This window comes from Neofelis nebulosa, chromosome 4 (assembly GCF_028018385.1).
Source record: "Neofelis nebulosa isolate mNeoNeb1 chromosome 4, mNeoNeb1.pri, whole genome shotgun sequence".
NCBI classification, from domain to species: Eukaryota; Metazoa; Chordata; class Mammalia; order Carnivora; family Felidae; genus Neofelis; species Neofelis nebulosa.
The window spans coordinates 115,433,897-115,459,171 of record NC_080785.1 but is presented as its reverse complement, the minus strand read 5'-3'; the positions used below and the strand labels follow the sequence as shown (position 1 = coordinate 115,459,171).

At 36.0% G+C, this 25,275-nt stretch overlaps 1 protein-coding gene across 4 annotated transcripts in view; it reads right to left on the bottom strand.

Annotated features, from left to right (window-relative positions):
* TMCC1 (transmembrane and coiled-coil domain family 1) overlaps positions 1 to 25,275 on the bottom strand; it is a 245,733-nt gene that overhangs the window by 43,251 nt on the left and 177,207 nt on the right. The window contains exon 1 of one of the 4 annotated variants that reach the window (XM_058725904.1): positions 16,831 to 17,660. The exons of the other annotated variants lie outside the window; for them this stretch is intronic. Coding sequence (XP_058581887.1) covers positions 16,831 to 16,857 — 27 coding nt within the window. The 5' untranslated portion in view covers positions 16,858 to 17,660. Of the gene's footprint in view, positions 1 to 16,830; positions 17,661 to 25,275 lie in introns of those variants that run through there. 4 annotated transcript variants of the gene reach the window in all.

Below are 25,275 nucleotides of genomic sequence, written 5' to 3'. Positions count from 1 at the left end.
CTCTCTCTCTGCCCCAACCCCCGTTCATGTTGTGTCTCTCTCTGTCCCAAAAATAAATAAAAAAAAAAAAAAACGTTGAAAAAAAAAATTTTTTTAAAAAAAATAAAATCTTGGACTAATGTTAAATCAAGCTAATCAATAAGTAATTCTTGGTGCCCAAATAATTTCTAAATAAAATAGAATACTAAATGTTATTAAGCATAATTCTAAGTTGATACATGTTTGCTTCTTATTTGCATATGCTATTAGAATAGCTCTATCTTTGGGTCATGTTAACAAGCTGTTCATCTTGCCAGTATAAGATAGTGTAAAAGAGATGAGTGCAGCTATATAAAGTCTGCTATGTGTATTCATGAGTTTTACTGCTCTACTAACATGCTTGTGTTTGATAGACAGTTCTAATTATCCCCCCTTCTATCCAGTTTTCTCTCTGAAATGCAAGTTGTGTTGATATAGGTGGTTGGAACTATATTAGCAACAATAGTGATAGAGAAATACAAGTCCTTTTGCTTTTCAAGGAAAAAGAGCATTTTTGTCCCAAAGTAAAGTGGCTGTCTGTTCCAGAATTTGAAAAAAGGATAAATCTTAGACAGTGAATTTGACTTGCCATGGTTTATACTACTGGGATCTGAAAAAAAAGCCAGGAAATACGTTCAAATTTTGGCAAAATCTGATCACTTTTGATGAGCTTACTTCCTTGGCTTGGAGATTAAAGGCTTTATCTACAACATGAAAGATTATTTTTTATCTTCTGTGTTATTTGCATTGATAGAATAACTTTCTGGCTTTACATTTGATTATTATTTTTTTAAGTTATTTATTTATTTTGAGAGAAACAGAGACAGTGTGAGTGGGGGAGGGAGAGGGAGGAGGGAGAGAGAGGAGGGAGAGGGAGGAGGGAGGAGGGAAAGGGAGAGGGAGGAGGGAGGAGGGACAGGGAAGAGGGAGAGGGAGGAGGGAGGAGGGAGAGGGAGGAGGGAGAGAATCCCAAGCAGGTTCCGTGATGCCAGTGCAGAGCCTGATGTGGGACTCCAACTCACAAACCATGAGATCATGACCTAAGCCGAAGTTGGAAGCTTAACGGACTAAGCCACCCAGGTGCCCCAACTGGCATAGATATTTCAATAAGAGTGACCAACTAGACAAGACAAAAGAGACTAAGGATTAAATCATTATTTTACCAGCAAAGTTATGTTCGGACCCTGACCGAGAAAACAGGCTCCTTAATTCAAATACTACCCAGAGATGTATCACACATACTGTATATGAAGAAATTGTTTAATACTATTTTTTCATTGAGTGTTTTTCAGATTTCTCAATACTAATTAACATTTACTTGAATATGTCCTTGATGAAAAGCAAAACTGAACACAACTTCATTAGAATGCAATATATGAAATAAATTTACATATTGCTGAATAAATAACAACATAATTTGGACAAAAATAGACACAAAATAACATACTGAAGTTTAGAATTTACTGACAAGAAAGTATTTTTCCTTCAATAATACAAACCTATGATAGTACTTTTATTGTGTTCAACACTGTTGAGTATTGGGGGGATGCTGTAAATTTCATAGGGAAATAGATTTTATCCATCCAAAATTCCTGGGGAAAAGATGTCTTTTAAAAAGTTCTTTATTATTTCAAATAGTATTTCAACATTTCAAACATATAAAAGTGAGGAAAATGACTCTTTTGCACTCTTCATCCAGCTTCAATTATTAACTCATGGCCCGCAATTTCCCTCCCCTGCAATTATTTGGAAGCAAATTCCAGACAAAAGATGTTCTTTATAAAAACCAAGGCTACTCATAAAAATGGAGAACAAACTGAGAGTTGCTGAAGGGGTTGCGGGAGGGGAGATGGGCTAAATAGGTAAGGGGCATTAAGGAATCTATTGAAATCATTGCTTCACTATATACTAACTAATTTGGATGTAAATTTTAAAAAATAAAAAATAAAGTTAAATAAATTGCTTAACTGCAAAAACAAAAAACCAAACCAAAACAAAAACACCAAGGCTAATTCCAGAGGCTTTCCTATATTATTAAAGCTGTCAGATCTATAAATATTACTTTATTTTTTGGATAAAATGCCTAATGCTCTCCTTCTCTTTTACTCTTCACTATATTTTATTCATGAAGGATCTACTGGGGAATAACATCCAAAGACCATGAAACTTGTTCTGCTCCTAGACTGATCTTGATGTTGATGCTTAATGACTGATTGGGTAAGTTTTTCCCTAAGTGGCAAAAGATGGGGAAAAGTAAAGTTGAGTCAAAGAAGAAAAATGATAAATCTAAGAAATCAATTATTAATTGTAGTCATAGATGGCAGAGAAGAGATTTGCAAGCAAGGCTCTGAAGTTAAAATGTGTTGCATCAAGGAGTCTCTTCTGCCCTCTTCCACCAGGCAACCAGTTCAGCTAGCATAAACTTCCTACTGGGATTCAATAAGAGGTAGATTTTTCTTAAACTCCAGCAGCTCTCCTTGTATAAAAGTAAACCTCTACAAACAGCAGTAGGTGGGGGAGCAATAAATGACAAAGCAAGAAACTGGAAAGGTGTTTAAAATCTCCTGAGATTAGTATGGTCATATGAACTTCTAAATAAGGCAAATTACTTTCTTTTACTGCTTAGAATGAATTAGTTCAGAAAGGAAAGCAAGAGAGGCTTTTGCTGAATGTCCAAGCCAATATCAGAATTATGAGATTTTAGGAAGAATATTAAGGACTGACCTCTAGAAACTAGCTAAATTACCTGTTTACTTGGGCTCTTCCTACCTCAAAGGAATCATGTACCACAATGTGATCTAACACATAAGGGGTTCAAAGGTGCTATGCTGTTTCACAACTGCAAAACATCATAAAGCCCTGATAGAGGTCAAGAAGGGCCAGGTAACCCCCAAGTACTGCTTGCAAAGAAACTGCAGAATCATACAGAAATTTATTTTGTAAAATGAAATAGTATAATGAAATAATATTTTTATGTCATGAGACACAGTATAGAATACTCCAACCTGAGGTCCACAAAAAGGTCAAGTTGTTTTCAGGATTTCCAAAGGACAAATGGAAAGTGTACATACACCCATGACAAAGTTATATGAGCAGATTACAATGAGAAACATTTAATTTTGTCTGGAATTAAATTTGTCTGGAATTTGTCTGGATACTACCTGAAAGGTATTCAGGTAGTATCACTGCACTAGTGCTGTTCAGAAATGCTAACTGGCTCTACTTTTTTTTTTTTAAGGGAAATAATATATGCTGTTTGTAAACAAATGTTTTAAAAATAGCAAGCTCACAAGGAGAACAAATTTTATAAAGAGTCTTTGGTGGGACCAGGTTGATTTAAGTTTTAGTTCTAACCTGCAATGTTGAAAAACAAAAGAAAACAAAACAAAACAAAACAAATCATTTAAATCCATTTAAAATTCATTCATTCATTTAAAATATAAAGTAAATCATTAGAATATACCCAAGCATATTCTATGTCTGGAAAACTACCATCTGGAGGCAACACATAGGTAATGTGTTGTTTTAGAAAATGCTTTACACCACAATGAATTTTCTTGCTATACTCCATGAATGTCAGAGGTGCCATAAGCCATCTCTTGAAAATCCTTACTTGAGGGGCGCCTGGGTGGCTCAGTCGGTTGAGCCTCCGACTTTGGCCCAGGTCATGATCTCACGTCCGTGAGTTCAAGCCCCGCGTTGGGCTCTGTGCTGACGGTGCAGAGCCTGGAGCCTGTTTCAGATTCTGTGTCTCCCTCTCTCTCTTTGACCCTCCCGCATTCATGCTCTGTTTCTCTCTGTCTCAAAAATAAATAAACGTTAAAAAAAAATTTTTTTTTAAGAAAAAAAAAGAAAAAAAAGAAAATCCTTACTTGATCTATTTTATACCTTCTAAATCCCAGGTGAACAACACATCATACTGAAGTCTCAGGAATAAAAAAATTAAGCACATTTTACATATTCTCAAAAAATATGAAAATTGCTTGAAATGAAGAAAAATGGCATTCCATGGGCAATTTCAAGTCCACATAAGGAGAATCAATTGATTCTTTGTAAAATATTACTAGCCACAGATGGCAGAGTGGGGGTGGGGTGCAGTGGGTGGGGAGGCAAATATGAAGCTATTACATTTTAAAGTAACCTGGTTCATTATTCTTTGCTATTTAATTTTCCACTACACTGCACAAAGCTCTAGTGGTTCCAAATATTCTTTAAGAATAGCCACATGATTCTAAATAAAGAGATATAACTGGGGCACCTGGGTGGCTCAGCTGGTTGAGCATCCAACTTAGGCTCAAGGTCATGATCTCACCGTTCATGAGTTCAAGCCCTGCATGGGGCTTTGTGCTGACAGCTCAGAGCCTGGAGCCTGCTTCAGATTTTGTGTCTCCCCCTCTCTCTGCCCTTCCCCTGCTCATGCTCACTTGCTCTCTCTCTCAAAAATAAATAAAAACATAAAAAAAAAAAAGGGAGAGGTAACCAAGAAAGAGTAAGAAGCAAGATGAAGACAGACACTATAAATATTAAATGACTACTTATGAAAACATAACTCTTTCCAAACTTCAAGTTTTATTACCAAAAAACAGTCAAATGGCCAATTTCTCATTCCTTTACCCTTTCTCTTAATAAACCATTAGCCTATAGTATTCTATGGTTAACATCATGAAGCTTAGACAACAGACCTTATTATATAAGATGATGTTGGAAGGTTGCTGGTCTGCAGAGGAGATGGAATTGAGTCCCTGCATTGCCACCCATCAGTTGTGGACTCGTGTGATTTATGGAGCTTAAATGATTCAAGGCCTACTACCTATGAAACAGGACTGGCACTTGCAGGGTTGAGGGATAGAGATGAAAAACTAGAGAAAGCATAAATAGGATAGTTGAAGAGAACAGATGAACTGTCAAGGGGGAATGAAAAGACTATAAGCATAATATTCAGCAGTTAACAGCTGAACCGAGCATATACTTGATACTGTTAAATGAAGGAATAAATAAGTAAATCTTTGAGATTAGTTGAAATTTAGGACAAAACAGAAAAATTTTACTCTGTTGTAGATTAGATGATCTCAGAGTTAATATTCGCTTGCTTTCCATTTCTCTCTGAGATATTAAGTTGTAAAGCATTCTGCTGTCTTTTTCAGTAGTTTTAAATTGAGTGGTCACAAGCTTAAAGAAGAGAGGTGAGAGACCAGAAGAAAGAACACTGAAACATGGTAAAGACTGGAGTAAAGTGGAGGCAGAGGTAATGCAAAAGAAAAGGCCTGGTGACTCTTCTGAAGAAGGAACCAATAGGATCTGTTGACTGTATATTAGAGATTAAAGAGAAGAATGAATCAAAGATGAGGCCCAAATTTCCAGCCTAAGAGAATGATGATGCATTTCCAACAGGGAAGATTAAAAGAATAGTTCTGGGGAAAGAAAATTATGAATCAAATTCAGGTATTTTGAATTGCAATAAGGAAAAAACAGTCACTTATGTTTCCAAATGGTTGGAAAGAACGTAAAGCTGAAATTTTGATCCAAAAAAAGGAAAAAAAGATCTCCTAGAGATATTTCCATGACTGTCAATATTTAATAGAAGCCAAATATGAAACCAAATATTTATATGCTCTTCTATTCAAACGTATTTACATTAAATGTGAACAGCATGTTCAAGTGAACAAGTCTGCTGAGGTGAAAGCAAACGGACTTTTCTGAATTCCAAATTCATATCAGGCTTAGAGCAATCAAAATGGCTAAATGAGAATCTGTACCGTTTCTGAAAAATAGCACAAGCACAGGTTCACTACCAAAGTTAAAGCTAAGAAACAACTCACTTCTAGAGTTTCACTGAACTGGATCAATGTACACATAACAGATGTATACACAGTAGTAATAATGATTCTGATTATAAAGGAGAAAATGGAAGAAGATAAGGAAGGTAACACAGCTTCTTCTACTGGGGTCAATAAATACGTCCTAATATAGAGTGTATAGAGAATTAATGTCCCTTCGGATCCTAATTTACATACTAATGTTTCCTCAAAAGAAATTCCTAGCTGTTAAAAAAAACAAAAACAAAAACGGAATGGCACCAAATGAGAGCTGTGCAAACGGCATCAGTGTACTAAGGGCATATTACTACCCCTAATGTCTGTACAGCTGGGGTTCTCACTTTCTAATGAGGAAGGAAAAGGAGAAGAGGGAAGAGTAGAGGAAAATATGCCTGGGGACTGTGCTCCCAAGCAAGGTTACTCCTGACATTTTGGCCATCATGGCCTCCATGAGCTCCATGCACTAAACGCCAGCATCACTCATCCCCCAAGTCTTTGTGTCAACGAAAATACCCTCTCATATTTCCAAGAGCTGGTGGGGAAGTGAGGGTTGGGGGGGGGGGGTGCGGTTGATAGGTTACTGGACATCTGAAATCTGACTATATTTTATAATTCAAGAGTTTTCACAAAAGATGGCTTATTTTTTAATTATCTGTAAGCCTTCAATCTTGATTTTACTTGTCAGAATCCAACAACAGATGCCATCATGTTCACTGGCCTGATTTCCTTGACTCAACCTATCTGCAATACTTTTTAAAAAATCTAATATAAAGATAAAATAAGTTGTTCCAAAGAAGAGAGAGGGAGCCCTGTTCTGAGGTTTCTGTATTCAGAATAATTAAGAGCACACAGACTTGTATAGTATTTGAATGGGTAAATTAACACAGGAGACCACTAAATTCTCAACAGTAAAATAAAGACCTATGGACACAGGTCAATAATCTTTAGTCCTAGTGAAACTACTCATAACATAAAGTTCCCTAAAGACTATATAAGACCAATTCATTTATGATCATTTAAAAACAATAAGGGGGGATTACATATGAAAGGCCCAATATTCACTTCTGGTTCTCCAGGGCAAGGCAGACAATGTAGGCTCAATAAATGTCTGTTGAATGTACCACTAAAAACTAAAACCATAAATCATATCACCTCAAACACATGCTTATATTATTTAAGTCTATAGCTAGTTGTAGCTGATTTCTGAATTGGACTCTTCCATTTTTTGTATTCAATGTTTTTACAGAATTACTTGATTGCTAAGCAGTATCTGTTTACAAATTGATTTTAATTGTCTAAGGATGAGTTAGTTTGAGATTCTACAACCACATAAAAAATAGATACAAAAAAAATAATAAAAAGCTCACAGAATCCTAAATTAGAGTCGCAAGAAACCTTAAAAAATAGTCTATCCCAGGATTAAGTGAATTTGTTAGAAATGTCTGAGGGACAAATTTCTCATATAAGACTAAAGCAGTAAAAATGGAAGACCTTTGTTTTCAAGCCATTATTTAGAAAGTTAACATGGAACTGTCTCTAGTTTGTTCCTGACTTCAGTCGCCACTCAGGAAATAAGTATTTTCTATCTTTCCACGATGTGTTCTGACAAAATTAGTTTTATCTCCTTATGGTTTAATAAAAATTAACTTGTATAATATTTAAAATTAAAAATGAGAAAAGGCTAAAGCTTTGTAAGGTATAAAATTTGCAGACCGCTAATCTAGGGGGTTGAAAAGTCCTACTAAATTCCAATTCCTAATAACTAGTGTTGTCTTAATAACTTTAAGGGGAAAACTTTAATAAGACAAATTTGCCCAGAGTCAATTATCACAATGTTCTTTTAGTGTCTCTTTGTAAAAAAAAATTGAGATGGGGATATTGTTAGGCATTTCATTTATTCTTCTCCACTATTAGGAATTCTGTTTTCTCTCAGGGTGTTTCATGTTGTAATTATATTAACAATAATCTGAAACAATATCCTAATATTTAGATAATATTAATAATTTTTGCTTTCTAGAATTTTAATTTCAAGGAATGACTAAGACATCCTGATTCTTCCAAGGTATTGCAATGTAACAGGAACGTTGTATGATTTAGGTTAATTAAGATCCCATCAGGCAGACTCTTTTTGGTGCGGTGTCTAAATCACTTTAAGTGTTAACGAGATTTGCTAGAGAACCTAGTCATAGCATTTAATTTAGTTCCTGTTTGCTTTCTCTTTAACCAAAAATGGTGTTAAGAACAGTTGCCCTTTCCATAAATTACACAAATGTGGTACAGCTCATCACATAAAGTGATGACTTCTGCTTTTCATTTGAGAATACCAAAGGTTCCAATTCTATGGTTCAAAGTTTTAATTATTCTTTTCAGCTGCTTGACATCTTCAACTCTGATTAACCATAGCAATCTCTTTAAGCCAAGGATTTAATGAAGAGGTTGAACAGGACAGGAAGTATCCCGCAGCAAACCATCAGAGACCATGTTTCAGGCTGATATTTATCAGTGTTAGTACTCTTTTCATTCTTTCATTAACTTACTCAGTTATAATAATCAGTTATAATTTCTCCCCAAAGATATCAAGAAAAACTCCGTTAAAGGCACTGCTGAAATCTACATATGCTGTCTTCAGAGTATCTCTGATCTACTAGTATAGTAATCCTATTAAAAAAGGAAATAAATTTACCCAGGGATAACATAAATTTTGAAAATCTGTTGAATACCATAGTAATTAGGGCTTCTTTTATAAGGTACTTATTTATGTACTTCTGGTCTTTAATGGTAAAATCTAGTGCTAAGTAGACTGAAAATTTGTTTTTAAAAGAATTTACACTACCTAGAAAACATCTTTTTACACCTAATTTTACCTTAAGACTCTTAATGGTTTAAAATTTTTTATCATCAAGTAAATGTTAAAAGTATACATACACACCTATTTCACTATATTTTTTTACAAATTTGAAATTCCAATTTATTAATTGGTGGATCACAGAGATTAATCTCATATAATAAAAAGATATGCTGCTCTCACTTAAGGCAGATTTTGTTTCTTCAAAACAATATGCAAATTAAAGATTTACATATAGGGTAATATTTATTACATTTACTATTACACTGGACTTAAAAATGGTTATTAAAAAAAATGGTTAAGGAAATTATAAAATGAATGCTTTTCAAAGCAAATAATCACCCTACCCAAAGTAATAAGGCTTTGTCTAAATCTAGATTTTCCTATATACTGTTAGTTCCAGTTTAAGTAAGGTAAAATCCCTCATTTACTGTCTATAAGCAGCTTGTAATTAAAGAATCAGGGGCACCTGGGTGGTTAAATTGGTTAAGCGTTGGACTTCAGCTCAGGTCATGCTCTCAGTTGGTGAATTCGAGCCCTACATGGGGCTCTGTGCTGACAGCTCAGACAGAGCCAGGAGCTTACTTCGGATTCTGTCTCTATCTGCCCCTCCCCCACTTGCAAGTGCACACGCGCGCTCTCTCGTGCTCTCTCTCTCTCTCTCTCAAAAGTAAATAAACATAAAAAAAAAAGAATAATCAGTTAAGAAATTGCTTTTTAGGGGCTCCTGGCTGGCTCTGTTGGCAGAGCACGTGACTCTTGATCTCAGGGTTGTATGTTTGAGCCCTACATTGGGTGTAGAGACTACTTAAAAAACCAAAAAAAAAAAAAAAAGAAAACAAACAAACAAAAAAAACCCACCCCCAACACCCCTGCTTTTTAAATCTAGTAACTGCCTATAACACAGAATCTATGCAAAATTTGAGGCCTGAGTCTGTATTTCTGAGAGCCAAAGGAAAATTTTATTTTTTAAAACAAATCTATACATGTGTATACATGTGTATTCATGTACAAGACATTCATCTGAGCCTCCTAAAATCTAAAGATCTTGAGAGGTTATCTTGTGGAACAGGTTTATATTATAGATGAGAAATAAAAGCTTTGGCATGTTAACTGAATCCCCCAGTTCCTACTTAGATGTGGTAGGGCTGGGACTATAAACCAGGTCTCTTGAGCCTCAGTCTCTCGATAACATCATTCTCCATTTTAGAAACAACAATGCAATCTAGTGCCCTTGCCTCCAAGGTGAAAATTTTCACACTGATCAAAACTACAACTACATGATCAGTGAGAACCACTAAGATTTTTGCCTTACTCTAATCCTGCTTTCATGCTCCAAAAGAAGATACTGGGTATAGTTCTTCAGAACTTGTTCATTGTATGGGATATGAACAGTTGCCACCTGGATGTCCTGCACTTGGCTTTTCTCTCTTTATCCAGCTCCAAAACTCAGAGGTAAAGTGGCACATAATTAATTCAGTGGAGAATAACAGTGAGTCAAGATGCAAGCAATTTACCACAGCTCATACAAGGGAAAACATAAACAGGCAAAACTTGGATTGTTTCATAAAATGACCTATATTTGATAAAATATGTATGATAAAATGTATGCATCATGAATGTAAACGTAATGATGTAGAATCTAAAAGCAGCTTTAGTTTAAGAAGAAGGATGTAATAAAAGTTCTTTCTTCCACTGCTGCTCTCTTAAATTTTGTAACCTCACTGGCAGTTTTGTTCTTCAAAATGAAAATGGAACGCTCAGAAATTAAAAGAATTATCTGAAGACGCAGAGTTGTGGTAAACTTTCTCTGGATTACCCACTCCCCCATTTCATTCTCACATTCTTATCTGTGTAGTCTGTCTTTCTTCCTCCCTTCATTTATATTCAAGTTAGTTAACATACAGTGTAGTATTGGTTTTAGGAGTAGAACCCAGTGATTCATCACTTACAAATAACACCCAGTGCTCGTCCCTGTGATCTTTACTTCTTAAAGATTTGTTTTCTAGTTAACAGCTTCCTACTGTTGCCAGTTCTGTTCCTAATAGCTCTTTTATGAGAATCATCTTGGAGTATTTGATCATTCATTCTGAACACACCTCATCTATAGAGTGATAGACATTAATAGAATAAATGAAAAGGCTTTATTTCTAGAAAACTTAAAATTCCCTTGAATTCACCTGATAACTGTCAAATAGGACAATATGGGATCCAGTTTCTTGATAAGAAGAAGGCTGTACCATATTTGGGGGGAGGTGAGACATCAAAGATATTTAGTGTTACTGAACTTCATGTGGGCATCAAAATGATTCCTTCCCATTTTAAAATGACAATACTGTAACACATTTACGTATATCTTGGTAAACTTCTCTGAGTATACTAATAACATAAATTCCATCAGTGTATCAGAGAGTGTATATATTTTATACTTTGGGAGAAATTACCAAATTCCTCTTCAGAAAGATTGCAACCATTTGCACTACTACCAACAATATAGTTCTAGGTATCAAACTTTGGTATTTTGATTACTCTGGTAAGTGAAGATCTCATTTTACTTGTCAATTGCATTCTTTGTATTAAGGATAAACTTGACCGTTGTTTGATATGTAATTTGACCATATGTATTCCTTTTTCTAGGAGTTCTTTTGGATCTCCAAGAGAATCTTTCCCTGCTTGTAATCAGGACATAATATGCCTAGATTTTTGAAAAATAGACTACAGAGGAACCACTGGAAATAAAAAGTCAACTTGAGTTAGGCTTTTGCACTCTCCAGAAATGATTGTCTATAAACTTATCCTCACAAGTTTCCACTGAACATAAAATACTTTCTTTCAGCCAAGTATCAATCTAAATAGTTGGTATTCTTTACTTATTCTCAGACTTCCAACAACCACTACACTTTTCATTAAGGGCAAATGAGAATTAAAGGACATAGTCTAATTATATTTCCTGGGTTTATACATCTCAAACTTTCCTATTTGTCTGAAAAGTAATCTGGATTGTTCCCCCAAACTATTTTAAAATCAAAAATAGGCTCCTAAATATATCTAACAGAGTCAAATAGAGGATTAACAGAGGATTCCTTGTACTTTAGGTACTGAAGATGCACGTGCATGCAGTTCATACATACACACTCCCACCCCCTCCCCCCTACATATGAGATTAGAAGTATAAATGTGAAGCTGACAATTATAGTGATAGAGAAGGGAGTATCTCTGAGGTTGGCTTTTCTGCTTTTTTTGACCTCAAGACTATATACTGAAGAGAAAATGTTTTCCCTCCTACCTTGAACCCTGTCCCCAGTCCACCTTACAACACATACACTCCTATCTATGTTCAAGGTAAAATTATATGAATTTAAGCCCAATTGAGCCTACTTTTAAAGGCCCAATGTTATTTAACTGGAATCAAATTATTGACATTACTTATTCCCAGGCTAAACATAATTTCCCTTCTCTAAACTTGTAAGCTGTATAATTTTTCTACTTTATATTACCTTCCTATTTTTAGTTATTTTTGCAAGTCTTTATATTTTCTAATAGAGACCATGAGTCCTTAAGTCAGAGATTGTGTCCTACACTTTGCTGAACTCCTTAGAGCACCCACCACAGTACTTTATACTAAATGGCCAGTCACTGTTTCATTCTTTTATTAAAAGTGAGTTCATATTTATAAAGTGCTTTGAATACTGCCTGCACATGTAAGTTTACTAAATAAAATGAAAGAAATGAACCAATTTTCCCCCTCTACTGAATTTTTTCCGTCAACACGATTTTTCCCATCTCCTACCTTAAAGAAACTTTTGACCGCATTTCCTCTACCAGTTACTGCCCACTGCTCCCTACAGAAGTAAAACTATTAAAAAGGTCTAAAACTCAGTCTCCAAATTCCTCTCTTCCCATTCTCAAACTCACTTAATTGGTTTTACCTCATCATTCAACTAAAAACTTTTTGGCAAGATGACCAATCATCCCTACATTACTATATCCAAAGAGGAGTTCTTAGTCCTCACCTTACTTCACCTATCAGCATCATTTGACAGAGCTGATGTTTCTCTTGTCCTGTGAAGAGTTTCTAAACTTGGATTCTAGGACACCATACTCTCTTGATTTTCCCCACCTATCATGAGCCAGTTTTCCTCCTCTGCCTCTTCTCTCCTTTATTTATATTCAATCTCTCTCTTAATAGCTTCATCTAGTCTCTTGACTTTAAATACCATCTATTGTGATACTTCCTTCAATTTTATTTTCAGCGCAGACCTCCTAAATTCCGGACTCATACAGTCATTTATCTATTCAACATTCGCACTTGGATGTCTAACAGACATCTCAAACTGAACTCTTGCTCTTCCCACAAAACCTGCCCCACCAGCAGACTTTCATCTGTTAATGTATTCTTCTAGCTGTTCAAGTTAAATCCTCGTAGTCATCAATTTCTCTTACATACCTTATATCCATCAGAAAATCCTGTTTGATCGTACATTCAAAATCTAACCAATTCACATTATCTTCTGCTATTTTACTTTAGTCTGACCCATGATCATATCTTGTCTGGATTACTACAATGGCCTCCTCCCTGGCCTTCCTTGGCACCATATAATCTATTCTCAGTACTAAGTCAGAATGATCCTTTAAAAATATAGGGCACCTAAGTGGCTCAGTCGGTCAGGCATCTGACTCTTGGTCTTAACTCAGGTCATGATCTCAGGGTCTGTGAGTTTGAGCCCTGCATCAGGCTCTGTGCTGTCAGTGTGGACAGTGCTCGGGATTCTTTCTCTCTCCCTCTTTCTCTGGTCCTCCCCTGCTTGTACTTTCTCTCTCTCAAAATAAATAAACTTAAAAAAAAAAAGTCAAATCATGTCACTTTTCTGCTTAAAATTCTTCAATGTATTCTCTTTACATTCAAAGAGAAAGCCAGTCTTTAAAAATGGCTTCAAGGGCATTTCTGATCTGATCTCTGTGTGGGAGATTAATAGCCACAAATTCATCCAATCTAGTATGCCATTCTTTTACAATTTGACTTCCTCATTCCTTCCATCAAAAAGTGGAATCTGGGGCACCTGGGTGGCTCAGTCGGTTAAGCCGCCGACTTCGGCTCAGGTCATGATCTCGCAGTCCGTGAGTTCAAGCCCCGCGTCGGGCTCTGTGCTGACAGCTCAGAGCCTGGAGCCTGTTTCAGATTCTGTGTCTCCCTTTCTCTGACCCTCCCCCGTTCATGCTCTGTCTCTCTCTGTCTCAAAAATAAATAAACGTTTAAAAAAAAAAAAAAAGTGGAATCTATTTTCCATCCTGTGAAACTGAGTTTGGTCATGGACTTGCTTTGGCCAAATGAACAACAAATGTGACAGAGCAGAGACTTGAAATGTGTTTGTACATTGGGACCCACTCTCTCTTGCTGCACTGAGATCTCCAGTAGACTTTACATTTCAGTTAATGACAATTCCATCCTCACAGCTGTTCAGGCTAAAATCTTTGTACCACATGAAGGCAGGCTCAACTGACATCCAGCACCAACTACAAGACATGTAAAGGAGGCCATCTTAGACCACCCAACCATACTTGAGCTACCTAGTAACTTCCCGGCCAGATCCCACAAGAATGACCCAACTAATCCCAGCTGAAAGAGCTGACTCACAGAACTGTGAGCAAATAAAAAAGTTGTTTTAGGTCACTAAATTTTGGAATCGTTTGTTATACAGCAACAGACAACTGAGAAGCTCTACTGCATCATTGACACCCCAATTCCTACCACTGCCCTCCCTTCTTTCTCTAGACATACCAACCTGTTTTCTATTCCTGATATATATCAGGAACACTCCTGCTTTTGTTCTGGCTGTACGCTGTACTGGGAATGCTCATTTCTCAGACAGATGTATGGCTAACCCGCTTACTTCTATGAAGTCTTTCCTCAAATATCTTTTTAAACGAGGCTTACAATTACTATCCTATTAAAAATAACAGTCTACCCCCAGCACTTCCAAGCTCACTTACTCACCTTTATTGTCTTTATAGTCCATCCTCTTTCTCTCAGGTTTATTATTTGTTGTTATCTTCCCCAACTAGATTGTAAGGTTTAGATGTGAGGGGAGTTTTATTTTATCTTTTAAAAATTCACTGTTTAATACAGTGACAGCCCAATGTAAATAACACTTATTTAAAAGGTAAAGCATCTATATATGGCCAAGTGATTACACATGTATGTTCTGAATTGCCACTGTAAATTATGGGCATTTGCATAGAAAACTCAGGCAATGTCAATGTTGCCAAGGAGTTGTCTGGAATGTTTGTATTACATATATGACTTAAACATACAGATGTGTGGTGTTGCAGGGTTATTAGGAAAGGAAAAAGGGAATTATTCATCTTTAGAACTGGTCAACGTCTTGAGATATTTTGATCTCATTAAAAAAACAGATGTAAGTTCAATACTGTCCAGCTTTCTAAAATTCTCCATTTATTTCCTAGAGTCAGATATATTAATCCCTCTTGAGTCTTCCTTCAAAATATTCATTCTATAGTTTAGAATGAACTCTTCACAAAGCATGTTGCAGTCTCATGCAAGGAGAATATATATATGAACCCCAATCCATAGCAGTTTGATATATCCAGACAGTCATACTTAGAATTACAGAAACGAAGCAAATACCTCATTTCTGAATATTTTAATCATTGTTTCAATGAGACTACTTAGTTCCCACAGTCGACAAATAGTTTGGTAAGTGAGAGGGAGACATGGGTAGAGAAGATAAGAAAACAGTTGCATCTACAATCATTTACTCAGGTACTCAATATATATATTTTTTAGCAAGTTTTCTCTACTCATGAATTAATATAATAATGTAGAAAATTAACTAAAAATGTTTAAATTATGTTTTATGTTCCCCTCCTCCCTTTTGATTATCAGTAAGTGGGGAAAGGAGTTAATTTCTGTTTTTACTATCAGTCTCTACCTCCTACCCTTTTAGGGCTCTAGTACGAATTCTATCTCACCACCCCATTCAACCTAGGCTAGCATTCTTAATAACATAGATAAGTAAACTGACCTTTTATAACCCTAGAACAAACAGAGATATGCCAGGGTTTTAAAATCCAAGATACAAAACAAACAGAAAAAAAGGGTAGAGAACAGAGCCACAAATCTCTTAATGAAGTCAGTATTTAAATTATTAACCATAAGGTGTAAGACAGTAATTTAATATCAAACCTCAGAGTGAAAAATCTGGATCTTAAATCCAATGGCTCAGGGCAAACAATATTAACGTACATTAACTTCAGAATCAGGTAAAACTATAAAAAATCTGTTTTGCTTTAGCATGAGCTCTTAGAAAATATCTATGTATCACTTATAAAACCAACTCAAACAATCATGGTAAAATCAAGCCATGGGCCAAGTTTTCTACTCAAGATTACAGATCAAATGTGAAAATGGTAGTTGTGTTGTATAAAGCTGGATCATCTTCCTATCCAGCTGTATGTCAGGGACCTGTTCTTCTGACCTGGAGACATAAACTTTAGCACTGAGATATGTGCACACTGCCTTACAATTCAGAAAACTGCCAAGCCTTTGGGAAAAAATACACTGAAAACAAGTAGCTGAGGGATAAGAACCTTTGTTTCTAATGTAATATTTCAAATGGCTCTAATCCTAAGTCTTATTTTTTATGCATGCCTAGCATCTTCAAATTTAACCCAAGTTTTTCCCAAGCTAAAACCCTGCAAAAGGCACACAAAATTCTTTTGTTCATTGAAGGAAACACTTATTTTCTGATAACTATTTTGCCTGAGAGAGTGAGGATGACATTTACTCTGCACTGAAGCAGCCCAGCACACGGGAGAGTCGGAATACTCCAGTACGATCTGAGCATGCCCACACAGCCAAAGAGTGCTCTGTGCATTCTGCCCAAATAGCTATGGGCAAAATGCACAACTAGGAAACACATAACATGCTTCTTGATTATTGCCATCTCACACAAGTCAGTCCAAAAATAGCAAATGCCCATGGCTGAGACCTACTGCTGAAAAATGCTGAGTTTTCAGCAGCTCAAAGCATTTCCTGTGTCTATTTAACCAGCCCCCACTTAAAGCTGTAGAATATAGGATTAAGGAAGAGGTTTAAAAAAAGAGACAGATACACACACATATACAACATACGGTTTCCGAGGAGACTGAGGGTTCCATGCTTGTAAGGGAGAAAGAGGAGGAATATGCCGAATAACCCTGGGGTTTCTCCCAGATTTGAACATGCTGTACTGTGGCATGAGGTCAGCAGAGACTGACTCCAGCCCTGTGAGGCTGAATTCTACCCTGACAAAGCAGTATCACTGTAATATGAAGCAAAAGGATCCAGGGCATGTTGGCAGCTGTACAGACTGGCTGTTCTAGAAAGTAATGGCAATTCCAAAACAAGAGATCTATGCTGTCACATGAGATAATCTTCAGCCCAGTTAAGCAATAAGCACCAAAAATACTTGAATCGCAAACACAGGCAGCTCAAAATTTAAAAGGTAGGAAAGAACTTTTCTCCTTGAGCCTATTTTGCATCTGGAGGAAATGAACAGGAAGTGGGAAATTTGAAAAGCTACTGGTTAACTAGATTTGTATCACTAATAATACATTGATTTTGATCTGAGCTGAGGTACAGTCTTCTGGACACTGTGACCTAGCTGAGGAGCCCCAAAACTTCTCTGTGATTTTACAACAGAGCAGGGAAAATATCCTGAAAATATATTTTTGGTAATGGATAGATGCCAGAACTGAAGATATGGTAAATAACCTCATTTTTCACACATATCCAGAAGTCAAAGGTTGCTACAAACCTAATGCACATTTATTGTTTCTTTTTAGGTCACTAAGAATCTATACAAGTGTACTGTCAGAAATTCTTGCCTGAAGTAAGAGGAACACTAAAGAGTCTTACCAGGCAAAGGAGCCAGAACATGGAATTTCTGTCAAGAGAAAATATAAGGCAATGCACATGTAATCCTTTAAGTTTTGTGGACTCCCTTATGTTATGAAAATTCTACTCTAGATCAGAAGTGACCCAATATTTTTAATAAATAAAATTTAGCCAGGAAACAGCAGTAAACACAGGACACAGAGATGAAACAAAATGGTATGAAAGAACTAACAGTAAATTAAGTTCTTGAACAGTTCAGCATTAGAATAGAGTAAATGAAGTTAGAAGAATTTTTTTTTAAGTAGAGATCAAGAGTGAGATCAAGAATCACATGCCATACTGACTGAGCTAGCCAGGTGCCCCATCAAGTTAAAATTTTAAATAAGTTGAAATTTACCTTATGCCATACTACTGCCTAAAAAAAAGTCTTTCAAAGCTCTCTGTTACTTATATGAAAAAGTCCAAACAACCAGGTATGTTACACAATGATCCTGATGATCATCAGATCCCTGCCTCCTTTTCCCGTTCTATATCTTCTGTGTTCCATTCATAGAACCGCCCATTACTGCCATTTTTTGGGCATAGAAACGGAAAAGTAGGGAGGTTAATAACTTGCTCAGAGTCAAATGGCTAAATGGTAGGGCTGGGATTAAACTAGACTGTACAATTCTGACTCCACACTCTTACCTACTAAGTAGTGACGTTTACAGTAAGAACTCTATCTTTAAGGAATCAGTAGAGACAGAACATGAGCACCTACAAAGATGTTCAGAAAAAGAGAAAAGTGAATCACTACAGGATGGAGAAAAGCTTCAAAGGAAGGGGTAGAACTTGAGCTGGGCTGTTCATTCAATTATCTGAGGCACTGTTCTGGAGAAACATCAAAGAACAAACCGATTATGCCTACATCCTAGCTGAGGAAAACAGCTAATAAACAAATGTAATAAAATATATAATATGTCTGTTGGTAATAAGTGCTATGAAGAAAAATAAAGCAGAATAAAGAGGACAGAGGATGAGGGACCTTCTCTAATAATATCTGACCAGAGATCTGAATGAAATCACGTGAATATCTGGGGAAAGGTGTTCCAGGGAGATACCAAGTTCAAGGGCCTTCAGACAGGAATGGTTTTGGTGTGCACAATGAGTGAACAAGGGAGAAAAGACAGAAAATAAGGACAGAAAGGCCTGGTGGATAAAAGCAGGGTGAGACTGTGTTATGTATGACATTGTAGGCTACTGTAAGGAAGTCAATGGGAGTCTTGAGCAGAGTAAGGAAAGGTTTCAGGTTTAACAGGATCACTCTAAGAACAGACAATGCTGGAGCGAGTGAGGGCCAGAGGACATGTATGAAGAGTGCTTAGGAAGCTATTACAATAGTCCACGCAAGACGACTGAAGTCAAGTGCCTATGACATGTTATCTGACATCCATTGAGGGAGCAAGAAACAGGTATTAACAAATACATAATGGAAGTGGGATGGGGAGGGATAAGGAAGAAAGAAAGAAAGAAAGAAAGAAAGGAAAGGCTTTTCACTTACAAGATATATTAGCTTTAATTTTATAATTATTAGCTTACCAATATTAGATTTTAAAAGGACATATACATAATTTAATTATTTATAGATTTCCCAATTTTTGATCAAGTTTTTTTTCTCTATATTTGTACCCAAATACATAATAGGTAATTTTACCATTTCTAATAGAGTTTTCTCATTCATTAAACATTTTACTTGGGACACCTGGGTGGCTTAGTCAGTTAAACATCCAACTTCAGCTGAGGTCATGATCTCATGATTCATGAGTTTGAGCCCCATGTTGGGCTCTGTGCTGGCAGTGCGGGGCCTGCTTTGGATTCTCTGTCTTCCTCTCTCTATGCCCCTGCCCTGCTTGCACTCTCTGCCTCAAAAATAAATAAACATTAAAAAATATTAAAAAAATTTTTTTACTTAAAGATGTAGTCCAGTATCTTATTAAGTCTAGGAAACAAAAATATCATCAAATAGGGGAAAAACTGCTACTGGGTAGTTTCAAAATGGGTAGTTTTAAAATATTGGATATGTAGTTTCCCATACTAGTAAGTTTTGCTTTAGGTCACTTTATAGAGACCTCTGAAAGAATAATTTACTTTGAACATGAGTTTTTGTTTTGGTGTCCAGACTGTCAAAGGAAATTTTGATTCCTATTGCAGGATATACAGGGAACAGTGCCCAGAGAGGTCATTATCAACTGAATAGGAATAATGACATTTCTGAGTTCTGAGCTTCTTTATGATTTTAACACAAGGCCAACAGAAAATAAGTTTGTGAGGGCAATAAAACACTCCTTTGATGCATAGGTTTTAGTCTACTGCCGAAGCCAGGAGACATGAACTAATGTTTTTTATTTCCTCCCATGAACCAGAATAAGAATAGAAGGGGGCATCTGATAAATTATATAAACCTGTACAGATAAATACAGCACTATATAGCCACAGACTTTAGGCCAAAAGTGAACAGGCATTAGCAGGGGGACAAAAAGAGATCACCATTCATACCTCATCTACAGAGGAAATAGTGTGACTAACAAAGGGATGAAACTGTTACACCCCTTAATTACTCTCTCCAAAGTTCAAGACAAAATTTTCTAAGAGGAGGGATCCTGTATTAATTTATTCAGTAAGTATTACCATGTGCCAGGCCCTGTGTTTGGCATTTAGGGATGAAAAAAAAAATGAGTAAGATGAATAGGTCTTGGTTGCTACTGACTTTAGAGATGATTTATGTTTGTATTTTCTATTTCTCAACATTTTATAAAAACTCACACCCTGTTTAGTACCTTCTCATTCTATACTCAGTGTACTCTCCCCAGTCTGGAATCTTTCATTGTTTTGTTTCTATAATTTTATTTTGGACCTAAGAATCAATGCTGCTGTCCTCCTACCATCTTTTTCCAGCTTATGCATTCATTTCATAACCATCTCATTTCTTGTGTTTACCACCGCTTAAAAACAAAAGAATAAAGAAATTAGCAAAAACCAAAAACACCCTCAATTTCTGTAGGATATTTCTGATTTAGTATTCCTACCTTATATCTTCATTATATAAAAACTTCATTGGAGGCTTTTTTTTTTGGACAAATTACTTCTTTGGATGCTGTCTGAATATATGTTCCAAAAGTTTCCTTTCTAGACCCCAAATTAATCCCACAGTTATCTGCAGTGCTACATGAGCTCTTTTGTATGTTTTTCAAAATTGAGATATAGTCAAGACATATAACATTGTATTAGTTTTAGGTGTACAACACAATGATTTGATACATGTATTGCACAATGATTACCACAATAAATTTAGTTAACATCCATAACCACACATGGTTACAAAAATTTTTTCCTTGTGATGAAAACTTTTGAGATCCACTCTTTCAGCATCTTTCATATGCGACTGCTTTTGGATGGAAACCCACTCCATGCTGAGGGTCAATTAATGATAGAGTTATGGGGAAAAGTAATTGGGTACACAATGAATTCAAATCTCTGTCAAGATGTGGGTCTATAATTATCGATACTTATAGAAAAAGAACACATTTTCAACATGTGTGAAACAATCACAGTTTACGTTTTTTAAAAAAATGACAGGCAACTTGGGCGCACGTGGGTGGCTCAGTCAGTTAAGCATCTGACTTTGACTCAGGTCATAATCTTAGGGCTCATGAGTTCCAGACCTGCGTCAGGCTCTGTGCAGACTCACACTCTGTCTTTTTCTCAAAAATAAACATTAAAATAATAATAATAATAACAGGCAATCTTCAATTACTCCAAGCACTCACCATCTGTGAGAGACAATAATTTGGAGGTCCCTAATGAGTCAACACTCCTGGTATTTATGCCCTGTGCAGTCCTCTTTCCACACAGACTCTGGGCTTGTCATGGGACGAACTGTAGCAAACAGTGCTTTAGCAAGCATGATGCAGAGACCTGATTAGTGCTTGGAAATTGGAGACTGTTATTCTGAATACTCCAAAGAACCCACTGGCCATGCTGCAAAAAAGCCCAATCAGCCACATACAGAGTAGTAAGAGTAGAAGAATCAAGGTCACTGGCCAAGGGCCACAGCTAAACTCTTGAGTCAGTGGCTAATACAGACTGCTAGCCACATGAGTGAGGCCATTTGGACGCTCTGGGCATCCCCAATATCCCAGCCAACACATGGAAAGCAGAACCACCTGGCTAGACCACAGAATCATGACATATAATAGTTACCACTATAACATGGACTTTTTAAACATGTGTACAGTTGTATGGATTTTAAAACATGCATAGATTTATGTAACTACCAGCACAATCAGGATAAAGAGCAGCTCCATCGTTGTAAAAGACTCCATTGTGAAAAATCCTCAACATCACTAGTCACTGGGGAAATGCAAATCAAAACCACAATGAGATACCACCTCACACCAGTCAGAAGGGCTAGTATGAAAAAGACAAGGAACAAGCGCTGGTGAGGATGTGGAGAAAAGGGAACCTTTGTGCACTATCGGGGGTGAAGGGAAAGGGATGTAAATTGATACAACCACTGTGGAAAATAGTATGGAGGTTCCTCAAAAAATGAAAAATAGAATTACCATCTAGTAATTCCACTACTGGGTATTTACCCAAAGAAAACAAAAACACTAATTCAAACAGATATATGCAACCCTATGTTTACTGCAGCACTATTGACAACATCCAAGATAGGGAAGCAACCCAAGTGTTCACTGATCAATAAATGAGTAAAGAAGATATGGTGTGTGTGTGTACACACACACACACACACACACACACACACACTGGAATATTACTCAGCCATAAAAAGAACAAAATCTTGCCATCTGTGACAACATGGATGGACCTAGAGGGTATTACGCTAAGTGAAATAAGTCAGACAAGGACAAATATCATTTCACTTACGTGTGGAATGTAAAAAACAAAATGAATAAACAAAAAAAAAATGAACGGCCCCTTAAAATACTCTTAGAGAACAACGTGGTGGTTGCCAGAGGGGAGGTGGTAGTGGGGGATGGGTGAAATAAAGAGTATTAAGACGTACAAACTTCCAGTTATAAAATAAATCACGGAGATGAAAAGTACAGCATAAGATATATAACGTCGTATGTCAATTATACTTCAAAACTAAATACATACGTAATAAATGACTCCTTTGTGTAGTCACACCTAACCCCACCACTAATGCATAATCCATTCTTTTCACCACGGTTTGTCTTTTTGAGAAAGTGATATAAACAGAATCGTATAGTATGTAACTTTTAAGATGATTTCTTTTACTCAGCATAATGCCTTTGACACTCATGCATCCAGAATGTTGTATGTATCAATGGTTCATTTCTTTTTACTGCTGAGCAAGAGTCCACTGTATGGATGTACCACCGTTTGTTTATCCATTCACTTGCTGAACTACATCTGGATGGTTTTCACTTCTTTGTAATTATGAATAGAGCTGCTCTAAAACCCCAGTGTGAAGGATTTTGCTGAGACAGAAGTTTATGTTACTACAGGTTAAAAACCTGGAATGAATTTGCTGGGTCACATGGTAAGTGTATATTAACTTAAAAAGAAAACAAACTGTTTTCCAGAGTAGTAGTACCATTTTTTTTTCCCTAAAACAAAGTATGAGGGTAATTGTCAGCATTCCTGTCAGTATCTGAAATTGTTAGTTTTTATTTTAGCCATTAGACTAATGGTATCTCATCATGGTTTAAATTTCCCTAATAGTTAATTTCCCTAATAGTTAATAATACTAAACATTTTTTTCATGTATTTATTTACCATTGTACATTCTCTTTGGTTTAAAAAAAAAAACCAAACTAAGACATTCAACCATTTTTCAAATGGGTTGTTTGTTCTTTCCTGGTCATTTCTGGCAATTTTAAAAATATATTCTGAATATGTGGCCTGTGTCAGAAACGTGATTTGCAAAATTTTCTCCTGGGCTGTAGCATGCCTTTTCATTCTCTTAATAGTGTTTTTCAACAATAAAAACAAAAAACAAAAAACAAAAACTTTTAATGTTGACGAATTCCTGTTTATCATTTTTTAATGTTATGAATTGGGCTTATGGTGTCATACCTAAGAACTTTTTGCCTCATCCCAGGTCAAAGATTTTATATGTATTCTAAAAGTTTTATGTTTTACATACAGATTTATGATCTATTTTGTGTTAATTTTTGCATAAGGCATGAGATCTAAGTACAGCTTCATATTTTTGTAGATGGATGAATTTGTCCGTCTTTATTTAAAAAACACTATCCATTTTCCATTGAATTATCTTTGTATTTTAATGAAAAATGAATTGGAAGTATTTATGTGGTTTGATTTCTGGACTTTCTATTCTAATAATCTATGTATCTATCCTTTAGCCAATATGATACCATCTTGACTACTGTACTTTTATGAGAAGTTTTAAAAATGGGTAGGATAATTCACTCAACTTTATCCTTCTTTTCCAAAATTGGTTTGGCTATTTTAGTTTCTCTGCCTTTCCACATAAATTTGAGAATAAGTTTGTCTATAATTACAAAAAAAAAACTTGCTGAGAGTTTTTACTGGAATTGTATTAAATCTATGGAACTAGAGAGAAATGACATTTTTAGGATGCTGAGTCTTCTAGTCCCCGAATATATCTATGTATTTATATCTGTATTCTTTCATCAATGTTTTACAATTTCAGCAAATAGATCCTACGTGTAATATGATTTTTATATTTATACTTAAGTATTTTTCTCTTGCTGCTTTTATAATTAGTAAATCCTTCCCCCCAATTGTTCATTGCAAATACGTAAAAGCTCAGTTGGTTTGTGTGGGTTGGCACTGTATCTTTGGATCATACTGAACTCATTTATTAGTAATTCTAGGAGGTTGTTTTTTTTTTGTTTTTTGTGTTTTTTTTGGTGTGTGTGGATTCCTTGGGATTGTCTATATAAGCAGTCATGCAGCTGTGAGTGGGGGCAGTTTTATTTCTCCCTTTTCCATCCATATGCCTTTTATTTCTTTTTCTTGTCTTATTGTACTGGCACCCACTTCAAGTACAATGTTAAACAGGGAGTGATCAGAGAGGACAACCTTGCCTTCTTCCCAATCTTAAAATTACAAGATTCAGGCTTATACCATAAAGTTAGCTGCAGTTTAAAAATTTTTTTGTTAGATGTCCTTTATCAGTTGAAGAAATTTCCTTCTACACCTAGTTTGCTGAGAGTGTTAAATAATGAATGCAGGGGGGCACCTAGGTGGCTCAGTCTGTTAAGTTTCCAACCCTTGGTTTCAGCTCAAATCATGATCTCATGGCTCATGAGGTTGAGCCCTACATCAGGCTCCATGCAGACAGCACAGAGCCTGCTTGGGATTCTCTCTTTCCCCCTCTGCCCCCCTCAAAATAAACAAATTTTAAAAAATAACAAACATTAAATTTTGTCAAATGCTTTTCTTGTATCAAGTGATAAAAGGTTTTGATTCTTTGGGTTGTCAACATTGAATTACATTGTTTTGATTTTCAAATACTGAACTAGTATTGCATACCTGATATAAACCACACTTAGACATGGCATATTATTTTTTACGTACATTGCTATGTTCAATTTGTTAGTGCTTTATGGAGTATTTTCTCATCTATGTTCATGAGGGATACTGGTCTGCTATTTTGTTTTCTTGTATAGCTTTTTCTCTAGTTT